The sequence below is a fragment of the Ovis aries genome, chromosome 10 (genome assembly GCF_016772045.2).
Source record: "Ovis aries strain OAR_USU_Benz2616 breed Rambouillet chromosome 10, ARS-UI_Ramb_v3.0, whole genome shotgun sequence".
NCBI classification, from domain to species: domain Eukaryota; kingdom Metazoa; phylum Chordata; class Mammalia; order Artiodactyla; family Bovidae; genus Ovis; species Ovis aries.
In genome coordinates this window covers 2,650,233-2,664,136 of record NC_056063.1, presented here as the reverse complement: position 1 = coordinate 2,664,136, position 13,904 = coordinate 2,650,233, and the positions used below count along the sequence as shown (strand labels likewise).

The 13,904-nt window shown below is 38.6% G+C and overlaps 1 protein-coding gene across 4 annotated transcripts in view; it reads right to left on the bottom strand.

The window, feature by feature from the left end:
• DIAPH3 (diaphanous related formin 3) overlaps nucleotides 1-13,904 on the bottom strand; it is a 571,588-nt gene that overhangs the window by 397,357 nt on the left and 160,327 nt on the right. For all 4 annotated transcript variants that reach the window (XM_060394025.1, XM_060394029.1, XM_060394026.1 and 1 more), the window contains 4 exons: nucleotides 5,547-5,621; nucleotides 5,395-5,464; nucleotides 2,149-2,285; nucleotides 351-456 (listed from right to left, as the gene is read on the bottom strand). In XM_060394025.1, coding sequence (XP_060250008.1) covers nucleotides 351-456; nucleotides 2,149-2,285; nucleotides 5,395-5,464; nucleotides 5,547-5,621 — 388 coding nt within the window. The remainder of the gene's footprint in view (nucleotides 1-350; nucleotides 457-2,148; nucleotides 2,286-5,394; nucleotides 5,465-5,546; nucleotides 5,622-13,904) is intronic.

Sequence of the window (13,904 nt, the reverse complement as noted above, 5' to 3'; positions counted from 1 at the left end):
AGGAGGACTGATGCTGAAGCTGAATCTCTAATACTTTGGCCACCTCATACGAAGAGTCGACTCACTGGAAAAGACCCTGATGCTGGGAGGGATTGAGGGCAGGAGGAGAAGGGGACAAGAGAGGATGAGATGGCTGGATGGCATCACCAACTTGATGGACATGAGTCTGAGTGAACTCTGAGAGTTGGTGATGGACAGGGAGGTCTGGGGTGCTGTGATTCATGGGATCACAAAGAGTCGGACACGACTGAGTGACTGAACTGAACTGATCTGAACAGCTTCACATGTTATTATTAAATATCAGTCAGTAAACATTTACAAAACATATGAATGATAAACATGAAACCTACTTGCAACTGAACTGAATTTTGCCGAAGACCTTCCACAATAGAAGAAAATCTGTCAATTCTTCTTTCTTCTCCAGCTGATGTTAAAGCTTCTAAGACTTCTTCAAGGCTATTGGAAAATTACAAATTAAACTGCAAATAGCAAATAACCCAAGTAACTCAAAATTAGTAGCTTAACCTACTACGCTCCAGTCACTACTTCTAGACAAGCGGTAACATTTAAAAGTGTCTTAGTGATTACATAGCACATTTCAAGCCCAAACCATGTTACATATTCATTTATTCCTCATAATAACCCTATATTTATTTATCAAACATTTATATAGTGCTTACTACATATCAGGTACTTTCCCCAAAGTAGGTATTATTGCTAATCTATACTGTAAGTTAGGAAACTGAAGCAGAGAAGGGTTAAACAATTTGTCTAAGGTCTCATATCTACTAAATGGTACAGTGCTAGAGCAAGGATGTGGGTCCAGACTGCTTTTAACCACTACAACCGTACTGTGCCTTGAGCGTAAGTAAATGAAGTTCTGGTGGCCAAACACATACAGTAGTAAGTAACTATAGTCAAATATAAAGAATGATGGTTATGTAAGAAATATACTTGCTATTTCTTTAAAGAATACTTATGCTAACAGTACCCGGTATACTGTAAAATCTCAGTTTGTGGACATAGACAGTTTAGTCCTAACAGTTCTTAACATCATTTAAATAATCTATCTGAAATCAAGAAATAATATAAGTAATATGGAAGTGAAGGAAAAATAGTAGAAGAGGAAGGAGGAAAAGGAGAAAGAGGATAAAGGAAGAGAAGGACAAGAAGGGAAGGAGAAAGGGAAAAGAGAAGGCACAGGACACCGAGGAGGAGGGGGAAGAAGAAGAAGACGTAGGGGGCAGAGGGAAAGAGAGGCGAGGGGGGCAGAGGAGGCACGCCATGCTTCTACATTAAATTCATCCTTGGGTGGCCTTCTTAAAATGGGAAAGTGCTAAAGCTGCACTCGTGGCTTTCCAGCTGGGACTGCAGCAGACTCGGCCTCATCCAGGGAGGGGCGCCGGCCAAGTGGTGCCTGCTGCCTCCCCAGCGAAGTCCAGCTGAGCGGGGCTTCAGTCAGCGGACCCACAGGACCCACATGGACAAGTCTCCAATGCATGCTGGGGGTTTCACTCACAGGGCACTGCCCACACTTAGAGATGGGAGAGCCGTTTCTGTTTGCTCTGTTAATTGTTCAGTTTGAATATCTTTACCATATATAAAAGGCATTTTAAGTAATTTTTAAATGCTCTCTTGTAATAAGAACACTAATCTTTCTTAAAAAGACAAAAGGTTTATCTTTCAATACATGTAATGGCTTTTTAGCTACAGCTTTAGAAATTGTAGATAATGTCTTTAAAGTTCAAACTTTACGATACACTTTATGGTCAACACATTCTACCCTCGACCATTATAGTATCAATTATTCACTTATACTTCTATCTGAAAAACATCATAAGAAACAGAACCAATCTGTATATTTTTCAAAGTCTTCATTTAGACTGTTTACTGAAGGTCTGAGTTCAAAACTGTTTAAAAATAATAAAGAAATCCATTTTTCATAGAAACATGTCAGTCCATAACTACTATATCAATTAAGAGAAGAAAAATTTTCATTTCTGTTCAGCCAATATGAATCTGAATAAGCTACTTAAGTATACTTCATTTATTTAAAATAAATTCTAGACTAAAATAGAATAATGAAAACATTATTGAATCAAACTGTATTAAATTACTGTGTAATGAGAGAAACAAGTTGAGACTTACATGCTTTCCTCCCCTACAATGCACACTGCAGAAAGGAGCTTAACCACATCCATCATCATGCCAGGCTGCTCAGGATCAATGGCTCTGGCGAGCAAAGAAAGACTCCTCTCTTCACTCATAATTCTTTCCAAGCCATACTACAACATTATGGGAAAAAAGGGTTAAATTTTAGTGGTTAGTTAAAAAATAATACTGCCTTGAAGAAAATGCAGTTATTAAAAGAATGTTTATAAGAAACTATACTTGTACATGTAGTAAAGTGAGAAAACATAAATAATGTATAACATTCTAAAAAAAATTCATACAACTACATTACATTACATTAAAAACTTTACATTAAAGTTTACATTTAATGTAAACTTTACATTAAAAACTTTACATTAAAAAATCCCTTTACATTAAAAACTAAGAAAATCAATCAAATACAGATGACTGCTCACAGGTAATTTTCAGCAACTAGAGAAAGGGAAAAGCAGTGAGGAATACTGAGATTCCCCAACAGGCACACACAAAATGCACAGGAGGAACTCTCCTGGGGGAAGGAAGGCTGGGAGGAGCAGCTCTGGTGCTCCTGGAGCAGATTTAACCAGGAGCAGATTTAACTTTGATATTGATATCTAATGCTAATCTTGAGTTTAACTGGGATTAAGGTCCTTTTTAGAGTAATTCTATTCAACTAATTCCTCACTCTTTAAAAGGATCCTCTGGGATGTATGGTGAATTAACAGTACTGTTGTATTGCTTTCATTCATCCTCTGTTATGTGACACTTATCTCCCACAGATTGTAAGTGGGCCCTAAGAGAGGCATACATCTTTAAATCAAAATACTGAGTCATTAACATAACTCCATATCTTCCAGTAGGATGCGACAGCCTAGCAGTAGCAAACAAACATTGTTTACATTCAAAATCATCCCGTTTATATTAATATCATGTGTTGACCAAAGTTAAATCTGCTCTGTGGTCCTGGTACAGGACCCGGTACAGGACCACAGTGCACTGTCCCAGAGGATTACAGTGTGAACCCCAGGCACTACGTAAAATGCCCAGCGAAAAGTAACCCTCATTTTCATAGAAGAGTTTCAATACATCCAAAAGGTCATCATTTCAACACGTAATCAGGACAAAACATTTACTGATGAGCTATTTTCACTTTTTCTTTTCTCTTAAGTATTCAAACTCCAAAGTGTATTCCACACTCAGAGCACATATCAGTTCAGAGTGGTCACATCTCAAGGGCTCAGGAGCCACACGTGATAACGGCATTCCACAGTGCAGGCCTAGACAGTAACACTTGGTTCATAAATGGGCAGAAGCTGAAGGGTGATTTGGGCTGATACCATGTAGAAACTACTGCAGGAATATATGTATTCTGATCAGAATGATATTTTGTCATCAGCAAGACAACACATGATATTAATATAAATGGGATGATTTTGAGAGTAAACTTTATGTTTCAAATTCAAGTTCAAACCAAGTAAGAATATTATCTCCTATATAACCCCTCACTTTAACCATGACATTCTTCTCAAATTCAAATTATGATTCAAATACTCCTTTGGTTTTTATAAAACATTCCTGAGTTTTTTCTACTCAGCCTTCACCACTGAAATTCCCAATTCATACTTCTACTTTAGGAGGTCCCACTCCCCACCCCCACTGCCACCACAGCAAGTATTACAAACTCAGTTGGGAAACTCCTTATTAATAGTTTGATTCCTTTACTCATTCACTCTTAACACATATTCTACAAAAGCTACATAATATATCTAAAATCAAACTCTCACAGAACAATAAGTCCCATATAGAAACGGGTTGTGATTTATATAACAGAAATTTTCCCTGAAATTATATCTGATAAGAGAAAGCATGGAGGTTAAAAATATTTCATTGGCTAAAAACAGAAATTTAGGCTTCAGAAAATGATGAAAAATTCATAAATAGTCCAGTAAGATAAATAATTAGAAAATATAACTATTTGCTGCATTTAATCAATAGAAAAGTAAATGTTAATAATTTAACAAGTAGTTAAGTATGAAGTTCTCTAAGGATTTATTTTTTAAATGAATTTTTAAAAATTATCAGAAGTATACAGTTTTGCTATAAAACACACATCATCATCTACCATAGGTAAAATTTCCTCTCCCACTGTCTAATGAATGAAAACACCTATCATTTTTGCACATGATCAGGAGGTAGATGTATTTATATGTTAGAGCTAGAGACACATCCTGGAACAGAGCTAACTTCTGCAATTAACAGTACGAAAGAATGGAAACACTGTTAGAGAAACCGAACTTCAGTACAGGGCAAAACCATTTCTCTCTTCTAATGTATGCTCCTTAAATATTCAAACTGCAGATTCGCCATATTATATTTGGTTTCAATATTACAGCTGACTCTTGCACATCACAGGGACTACGGGCACCAACTCCTCAGGCAGTCAAAAATCTGAGTATAATATTTGATTCCCCAAAAGCTTATTTACTTAGCTTACTCTTGACTCCTTACCAATAACATAAACAGTCAATTAACATATTTTATATGTCAAATGCATTATATACTATATTTTTAAAATAAGGCAGAGAAAAGAAAATGTTACTGAAAAAAACCATAAGGAGGAGAAAATACTCTTACAGTACAAATATGTATTTATTTTAAAAATCCTCATGTATGTGGATCAGCGAAGTTCAAACATGCACTGTTCAAGCATTTGCTGCATTTGCATTATCATTGCTCCACCTCTGGGATCTGTTCATATTGGTTCACATTAATTTCATTAAAGATTTAAATTCCTAGACTATAAAAACTAAGTTTTTCCAACTTAATTCTTTGGTAATAAGTATTACTGAAGATCATATTTAATAATCATGTATGACTTCCAAGCTGATTCATGCTAAACTTTTGAAAATTACAAAAGAAGGAAGGGAAGAAGAAAGGAGAACCAAAACGCAGACAGAGAGCGAGGTACTGAGGTAGGGGGGAAGGACAGGGGGAAAAGAGAATTAATCTGTGTACGAAGAATGAAGCAGCAGAAGAGGGTCTATTCATCCCCAAGTATCTCCTGTTGATACACAGTTCATTTGACACAAAACCAGAACAACACAATTCAATAGTTTTCCATTATATACTGAACACCTTACCAAAGCAGTACATCACTTTGGTGTAAATTCTGTATTACATAACTACTTCATAAGAATTTCTGTAAGAACTAATAAAGAACAATACAGCTACCTATGTGCATACCTGGGTATTCATCAAGGCCTTCAGACACTGTATGACTTTGTGCTGATTCTTCTTCACAATTGTTTCTTGTCTGCATGAAAGATATCAGTGTTGGAGTCATCATTGGACATGCAAATGTAGCTTAACTGGAAATAATGATTAGCAATACTTACATTTTGCCACTAATCAGCTTTTCCAAGATGTCCAGTAATAATCCAAGCCCCTCACGTCCAAAGCTTTCCACCCAACTGAAAAACAGAAAAACCAACAGTCATATATTAAGTCAGTATTTGAGTTTTATCATGATAATGATATATACTCACAAATATTCTGCACTTGTGATAATCTAGTCATAAATACAACAAAAGAATAACACTGTATATAAAGGTATTCATGATTCACAACCTCAGTTGTGAAAGCAGCAGCAATGATGGGACAGCCAGTGGGAGGCGGAGCCCAGCCTGCATCTGGCTTTGTGAGAGCTTCGTATGCCCAGCACGTCCATGCCCCATGTCCATTGACATCACATGAGCAGTTTAAACCTGCCATGTTGGAAGTACTGACACGACAGAAGCAGCTGACGCTGCTGGTCAGAGCACCACCTCAACCAGAGAGCTGGCGGTTAAACATTCACTAGCTCACCACTGGGCAAGCCCCAGTCTGGACTTTTCTGAAAAGCAGACACTGGGCAAGGTAGCAATATTTGAAGAGAGAGAACTCTGGTCTACATAAAGATAGAGACTACTGAAAAAAGTAGTCAAAATACTGTAAAAAGCATGTTCTATGAGAATTTTCCAAATCACTAAAATACATCCTTATACATGTTAACAATTTCTCAAAATTTCCAACTTCAACTGCATTTTTTTAAAAAGCTTTATCATTATTTTCAAATAAGTATTTCCATCTTGACACAACCACCTCCATTCTGTAAACCCATTAATATAATAAGTATGTATGTAATTGGGATTTCCACTGGTGGCTCAGTGGTAAAGAATCCACTTGGTAATGCAGGAGATGTGGGTTTGATCCCTGGGTCAGGAGGATTCCCTGGAGAACGAAATGGCCACCTACTACAGTATTCTGGTCTAGAAAATCCCTTGGACAGAGGAGCCTATGGTCCATGGGGTTGCAAAGAGTCTGACAGGAATGAGCGACTTCACTTTCACCTTCTCTTAGCAACTAAAGAACAACATGTATGTAACTAGGATAACTCTGCCAACAGACAACAGCTCACACCTACTATAGTAAAAGTACCATAGGAAAATCAGCAGTGATCTGGAAAACCTAGCACAATAAATAAAATAATGGTAACAATTTATCTTCTAAACAGTAGGGGAAAGAAAAAGATATAATATGAAATATATTTATATTTCTTTGAATATATGTGCTTGCATAAATGTTCGTATGTCTGATTTTATGCATGTGTGGGGCAGTAGTCTTTGAAAAATGGAATGTTAATAATCATAATCAGAAGCAAGATGTTATTAAGAATAAAAAAATTTAAGTCACATACCAAGATATAATGCCATTGTCTTACTTAACACAAAATAGTACATTCCTTAGAAAGTAAGAATAAACACCAACATATTTGCATGAAAAATAAAAATATTACTTTAAAAATTCCATTTTCTTCATTTGCATATACAACATTAAGGTGAACATAACTTAATCACCTACAAATATTCAGTTTCTGATATTAGTTCAGTTCAGTTACTCAGTGGGGTCCAACTCTTTGTGACCCCATGGACTGCAGCATGCCAGGCCTCCCTGTCCATCACCATCTCCCAGAGTTTACCCCAGCTCATGTCCATTGAGTCGGTGATGCCATCGAACCATCTCATCCTCTGCCATCCCCTTCTCCTCCTGCCCTCAATATTTCCCAGCATCAGGGTGTTTCCAATGAGTCAGCTCTTCGCATTAGGTGGCCAAAGTATTGGAAGTTCAGCTTCAGCATCAGTCCTTCCAAAGAACACTCAGAACTGATCTCCTTTCAGATGGACTGGTTGGATCTCCTTGCAGTCCAAGGGACTCTCAAGAGTCTTCTCCAACACCACAGTTCAAAAGCATCAATTCTTCGGTGCTCAGATTTCTTTATAGTCCAACTCTCACATCCATACATGACCACTGGAAAAACCATAGCCTTGACTAGACGGACCTTTGTTGGCAAAGTAATGTCTCTGCTTTTTAATATGCTGTCTTGGTTGGTCAGAACTTTCCTTCCAAGGAGTAAGCATATTTTTATTTCATGGCTGCAGTCACCATCTGCAGAGATTTTGGAGCCCAAAAAATAAAGTCTGACACTGTTTCCACATCTATTTGCCATGAAGTGATGGAACCGCATGCCATAATCTTAGTTTTCTGAATGTTGAGCTTTAAGTCAACTTTTTCACTCTCCTCTTTCACTTTCATCAAGAGGCTCTTTAGATCTTCACTTTCTACCATAAGGGTGGTGTCATCTGCATACCTGAGGTTACTGGTATTTCTCCCGGCAATCCCGGTTCCATCTTGTGCTTCATCCAGCCCAGCGTTTCTCATGATGTACTCTGCATAGAAATTAAATAATCAAGGTGACAATATACAGCCTTGATGTATTCCTTTCCCTATGTGGACCCAGTCTGCTGTTCCATGCCTGGTTGTAACTGCTGCTTCTTGACCTGCATACAGTTTTCACAGGAGGCAGGTAAGGTAGTCTGGTATTCCCATCTCTTTCAGAATTTTCCACAGTTTGTTGTGATCGACACAGTCAAAGGCTTTGGCATGGTCAATAATGCAGAAATAAGATGTTTTTCTGGAACTCTCTTGCTTTTTCAATGATCCAGCAGATGTTGGCAATTTGATCTCTGGTTCCTCTGCCTTTTCTAAAACCAGTTTGATTTTAACCACCACCCAAAAAAGATCTGCCATTTAGATTGACAGACTCTTCTCAAACTATTTTACTCATCTCTTATCCATAAGAATAATTCAAGAATGCACTTAACAAATTACCTATAGTCCTTTCAAATCTACTTTCACATTTCATGAAAACACCTATAACATCCCACTTAACTCCTTGATGACATCCTATTCTGTACTTTTCTAATTTCACTTGTAGCAGGGAAGCTTGAAATCAAACACACAAGAAGTAATTAGAGGGTTTTTTGAGAGCTGGCACTAAGATATGTGGACAGACTCCGCTCATCAGGCCCTCCTGACTTAGTACTTCACAGTAAAACTTGGTGAAGTTTCAACAATCTCCGTTTTCAAAAGTATACCCATAAAAAATATTCTAAAGCTAATATAAATTTTTTAAGATCATTCATACTGCTATCACTTTCAATCATCATGGAAAATAAACTTACTATTCCTAATATGCCTTATAGCAAAATATACAAATACTTTAAAATTATACTAATGGAAAAATAAGATACTATTGTACATAATTCCCACGTGCTGCCAGCGGTAAAGAACCCAGCTGCCAATGCAGGAGATGTAAGAGACACGGGTTTGATCCCTGAGTCAGGAAGATCCTCTGGAGGAGGGTATGGCAACCCACTCCAGCATGCTTGCCTAGAAAATCCCATGGACAGAGAAGCCTGAGGGCTATAGTCCGTAAGGTCACACAGAGTCGGACACAAATGAAGCGACTTAGCACACAAACACGCATGCACACAGTATGTTCATGTTGGAGCCCACTATAAAATTTAGGAAGCATATCAATCCAGGTAAATCAAGTCTGACTAATAAATAATATTAATAGAACAGAGCTATTTCAAAAATGTATCATTACTAATATAACAACTATATCATTATAGAATACTGGGATCCACAGAAGTTCTCAAATCAACTATTTCTGGACAAACTAAATAACTGTCTTCTACAAAGCAGAATATGAGTCATTACAGTAAAAATTACACCCACTCATGCATATTCAGTTCAGTTCAGTCACTCAGTCGTGTCCAGCTCTTTGCGACCCCATGGACTGCAGCTCCCGGAGTTTGCTCAAACTCATGCCCACTGCATCAGTGATGCCATCCAACCATCTCATCCTCTGTCATCCCCTTCTCCTCCCACCTTCAATCTTTCCCACCATCAGGGTCTTTTCAAATGTGTTGGTTCCTCGCATCAGGTGGCCAAAGTATTATGCATGAACTAATTCTCTATAAAAGCTGAATATAAAGAAGCACTATACCCTGTTACTTTACATGATAAGCCTTTAACTCATGGTGGGAATTAATTTATCAATGACAATAAAATCAGGGAGGCTGGCAACAGCCTTCTGAAAGCCAGACTACACTTTACATTTTGTAAAACATATCAAAAACAAGGCAAGTCAGACAGGATGCAGGGAGTGCAAGCAAAGATTCTTGATAACAAAAGAAGCACTAATATTTAAACATAAAATGAAAGCCGGTGAATGCAATTACTGAATATGTAATGGTTTAAAACAAAATAAATGCATAAAAAGGTTTCTTGTTTTTCTTAAAAATTTGCAAGTTCTTACAATAAGAACTTCTTATTGTATTAAGAAGTTATCATTCACAAACTCATCGTCCCAAAAGCTTTGCCCTCACCCCTACAATTTTCAGCGATGTTATTTTTAAGAATAGGGCCAAATATCACTTCCTATCTATCCTGGAAAAGATGTTCAAGATAAGAAAGTGATATTGAGTAGGTAGGTCTGCAGTCCTGACAGAGGTTTATTAAAATCCATAGCTTTCTACAGAAGTGAAAAATTTCTCATCATCAATGTAAGAAGCAACCTGGGAAAAAAATTATCAACTGATCTATAAACGATCAATCTTCAGGAAACAAAATCTGTGCTCTGTATTCTGTGCCTGTCAGCACAGTGTCATAGGGCACCATGTGGTTTAACTAAAACTTGCACTCATGGACGAAGAAGCTCTGTGCAAGTGTCTTTTATTCATGAATAGAAATGACAGAGATTAGTATGACATTTGTAATGGAAAAAAAAATTGCTTTAAAACAGCAAAAAGCAACATGCTAAGCACTAATTTAACACAAAAGCTACTTCTTAAAATTATATGACAGGAAATACCAAACTCTTCTCTTTTAATTGCTTCAAGAATTCTAAGTGTATTACCATTTAGCACTTCCTAAAAGGGTCTCAATGCAGAAGAAAAAAAAGAGGTGAAATACTAACAAGAAGAAAAAAAAAAGAGGAGGGAGAGGAGCAGCTGGTCTTGGATTAAATGTTCAAACCACCTTTAAATGTTCAAAGAAGCTTAGGCTTTGAAACTGTTACTGCTTCCAGACAGAGGATGACATCAAAAGTGCAAAGTGCTTTCTGGTGTATTTTTGGCTTTATGAAACAAATACAGTCACCTCAAAAAGCAAAAATGGTAATCGGGTCTCAAATTTACTTCCTGGCCAAAGGAAAGCACTATCTGTTTCCTACAGACAAAAGTTATTACCTCTCTTTCCAAGTGTGCTCTAAAGAAGAAAAAGACAAACATATCACGGATTGTCAGAGGTGGAATAAACCTACCAGACAGGGACCATTTTCTTATCTGTGTTTAAATCATCTGGCACAGACTAAGCACTCAAATGGTTTTAGAACGAAGCTGAAGAACCTCCCACTTTTATACAGAGTTGATCCTTGAACAACACAGCTTAAGGTCATTGACCCCCCACTTAGTCAAAAATCAGTGTATGACTACAGTCAGCTCTCTATATCCATATCTGGGGTTCCTCCATATCTGCAAATTCAAGCAACCTCAGATTGTGCAGTATAATAGTATTCACAATGGAAAAAAATCCACTTGTAAGTGGACTCGTGTGGTTCAAATCTATCCTGTTCAAGGGGCAACTGTATAAGTAACAGGACACTGTAAGAGAAGCTAAGGTCGCTTGAAACAGCATCTAGGTCTGCCAATGCCCAGGCTCCTGTCCTTAACTTCACACATGTAAAAAAAGGCACCAAGTGATGACACACTCCATGCAGCATCACTGAACCTGTCTCAGCCTTCGTGACAGAAACATCAATCCGGACCCCAGAACTAGTTGTTGTCCATCCTGAACCAAGGATGAGGAACCTGAGTCCCTGTCCTACATCACACTTTAGGACTTGACTGCTGCTCGAAGGTTGATGTTTCGCCACTACTAAAACAACTGTTCGTTAATCAAGTCAGTCAGCTGTTAGTAGGGGCTCACTGCGTGCTTGACACTGCACTCAGTTCAGTTCAGTCGCTCAGTCGTGTCCGACTCTTTGCGACCCCATGGACTCCAGCACACCAGGCCTCCCTGCCGGGAGCCAGCACAGGAGATCCCACCCATGACAAGGTCATGCGGAGAGGCCTGACGGGCAAGGCGAGTCAGGTCTCAAGGGGTCCTCTGTCTGAGCATCTACCCCAAAACCAAAATCTGTCTGTTTACTGTCTGCTACACTATACTCTTCTGACATAACGGGGGCTATCCCCGAAAGAGTTAATTCAGAGCTCCAGTTAACAGTCTCCTGCATATAAAAAAAAAAGTATCGGCTTGAAACCCCTTTGAATGCTTTCTAACTTATCTGATCTGACCCGTCTGCTTTACAGCTCTTTGTTTACAGCCCCCAACTGTGAGAGGCACGAAGCTCAAAACATCTTAAAGATATAGAGCCTTTTAGAGTTAAGAATTAGTTTGGTGAAGAGTTTGTTGAGTTAATGTTTGCCACCAGGCCTCCATATCCTTTATCTTTTAGGCACCTGGGAGGATATTAATCAATGTAATTGGGATGCAGAAATAGGAATATAGTAGTTCTGATGTTAGCAACACTAGACTTTTGAGTTAATTACTTTTCTCTTTGTTATAAATCACTGTACTCCTTTTACTCGTTATAAAATGTTGTATCCTTGCTATGTAAGAATGTAACTTTATTTAGTGCTTTTTTTCTTTATTTAGTGCTTTCCCACATTTTGGGAAGAACAACACTTTTAAGACAAATAAGTCTTCTGGTTGACAAACCCTTATCAGAAAAGGGCCGTAAAATGTTAATTGGCCTTCAGGCCAGAAGATGATGTAAATCACCTAAAACTTGTATATACAACTAGGTATACAGAGAGAAAGCCTGGTCTCGATAAGAGTCAGGGCTTCTGATGCTGCATAATTTTGTATTATCCATTGATCCCTATGTACAATCAAAAGTATATAAGGCCTTTCCAGACAAAAGAGGATGGGCCAGTCATTGGAAAGACTGGTTTCCCCCGTGCATTCTTTTCTTACTCTCTTTTCTGGCTGAATCCCCATCTGGGGCGTAGAGGCTGGCCATGTTTACTTACTTGCCCGGGCTCCTAAGATCCATGAGAGAGGGAGCCCAAGGCGGGGCAATCTCCGCTATTCAAATGGACGCCGGTGGCCCAACGTAGATGGTGCAAATCTCTTGTCCTGAGATTTTATTAGTTCTCCACATAAACCAAGTTATTCAGCCTCTTTTCCCCACTAAATTTTCCTACTACACTGTTCTTTCCTAATCTTTCTTTTATATTTCTAAATAAATAAGTTTTTCTTCGCCATGCCAGGCCCGCTTCAAATTACCCTGGATCCACCGGGGCTGGATCCCGGCACCTCCCTGTCCATCACCAACTCCCAGAGTCCACCCAAACCCACATCCATTGAGTCCATGATGCCATCCAACCATCTCGTCCTGTATCGTCTCCTTCTCCTCCTGCCCTCAATCTTTCCTAGCATCAGGGTCTTTTCCAATGAGTCAACTCTTCGCATCAGGTGGCCAGAGTTTCAGCTTCAACATCAGTCCTTCCAATGAACACCCAGGACTGATCTCCCCTAGGATGGACTGGTTGGACCTCCTTGCAGTCCAAGGGACTCAAAAGGTCTTCTCCAACACCACAGTTCAAAAGCATCAATTCTTCAGCGCTTAGCTTTCTTTGAAGTCCAACTCTCACATCTGTACTTGACCACTGTAAAAACCATAGCCTTGACTAGACAGATCTCTGTGGACAAACTGAAGTCTCTGCTTTTTAATATGCTGTCTAGGTTGGTCATATTGGTCATAAACTTCCTTCCAAAGAGTAAGGGTCTTTTAATGCAATCACCGTCTGCAGTGATTTTGGAGCCCAAAAACCTAAAGTCTGACACTGTTTCCACTGTTTCCATATCTATTTGCCATGAAGTGATGGGACCAGATGAATGAGAAATACAAAGCTGAAAAAAACATGCTCTCTGCCCTTGAGAAAATTCACAGACTACTGGCTAAAACAAATGTCAAGCAAAATTATTCCCATAATATAAGTAGCACTATAATCATGGCAACAAAGGAACTGAAGGTGCAGCAGCATCGACCTCTCCAGGGGCCAAACAGGCTGATGTCTGCCTTGAGTCTTAACAGAATCAGTGACAGAAAGAAACAGAAGTCACTAAGCCAGAGGGAACACATCCAAAACCATTAAATACGAAAGGCAAGGCCTATGCCGAGCACAAGTGGCTGGATCAGGACCTTGTAAGAAACACGTAAGAAGGACCTTGTGTAAAACCCATATACAGTCAGCACTTGATATCCACCAGTTCAACATATTGCAGAACGAGAACATTTGAAA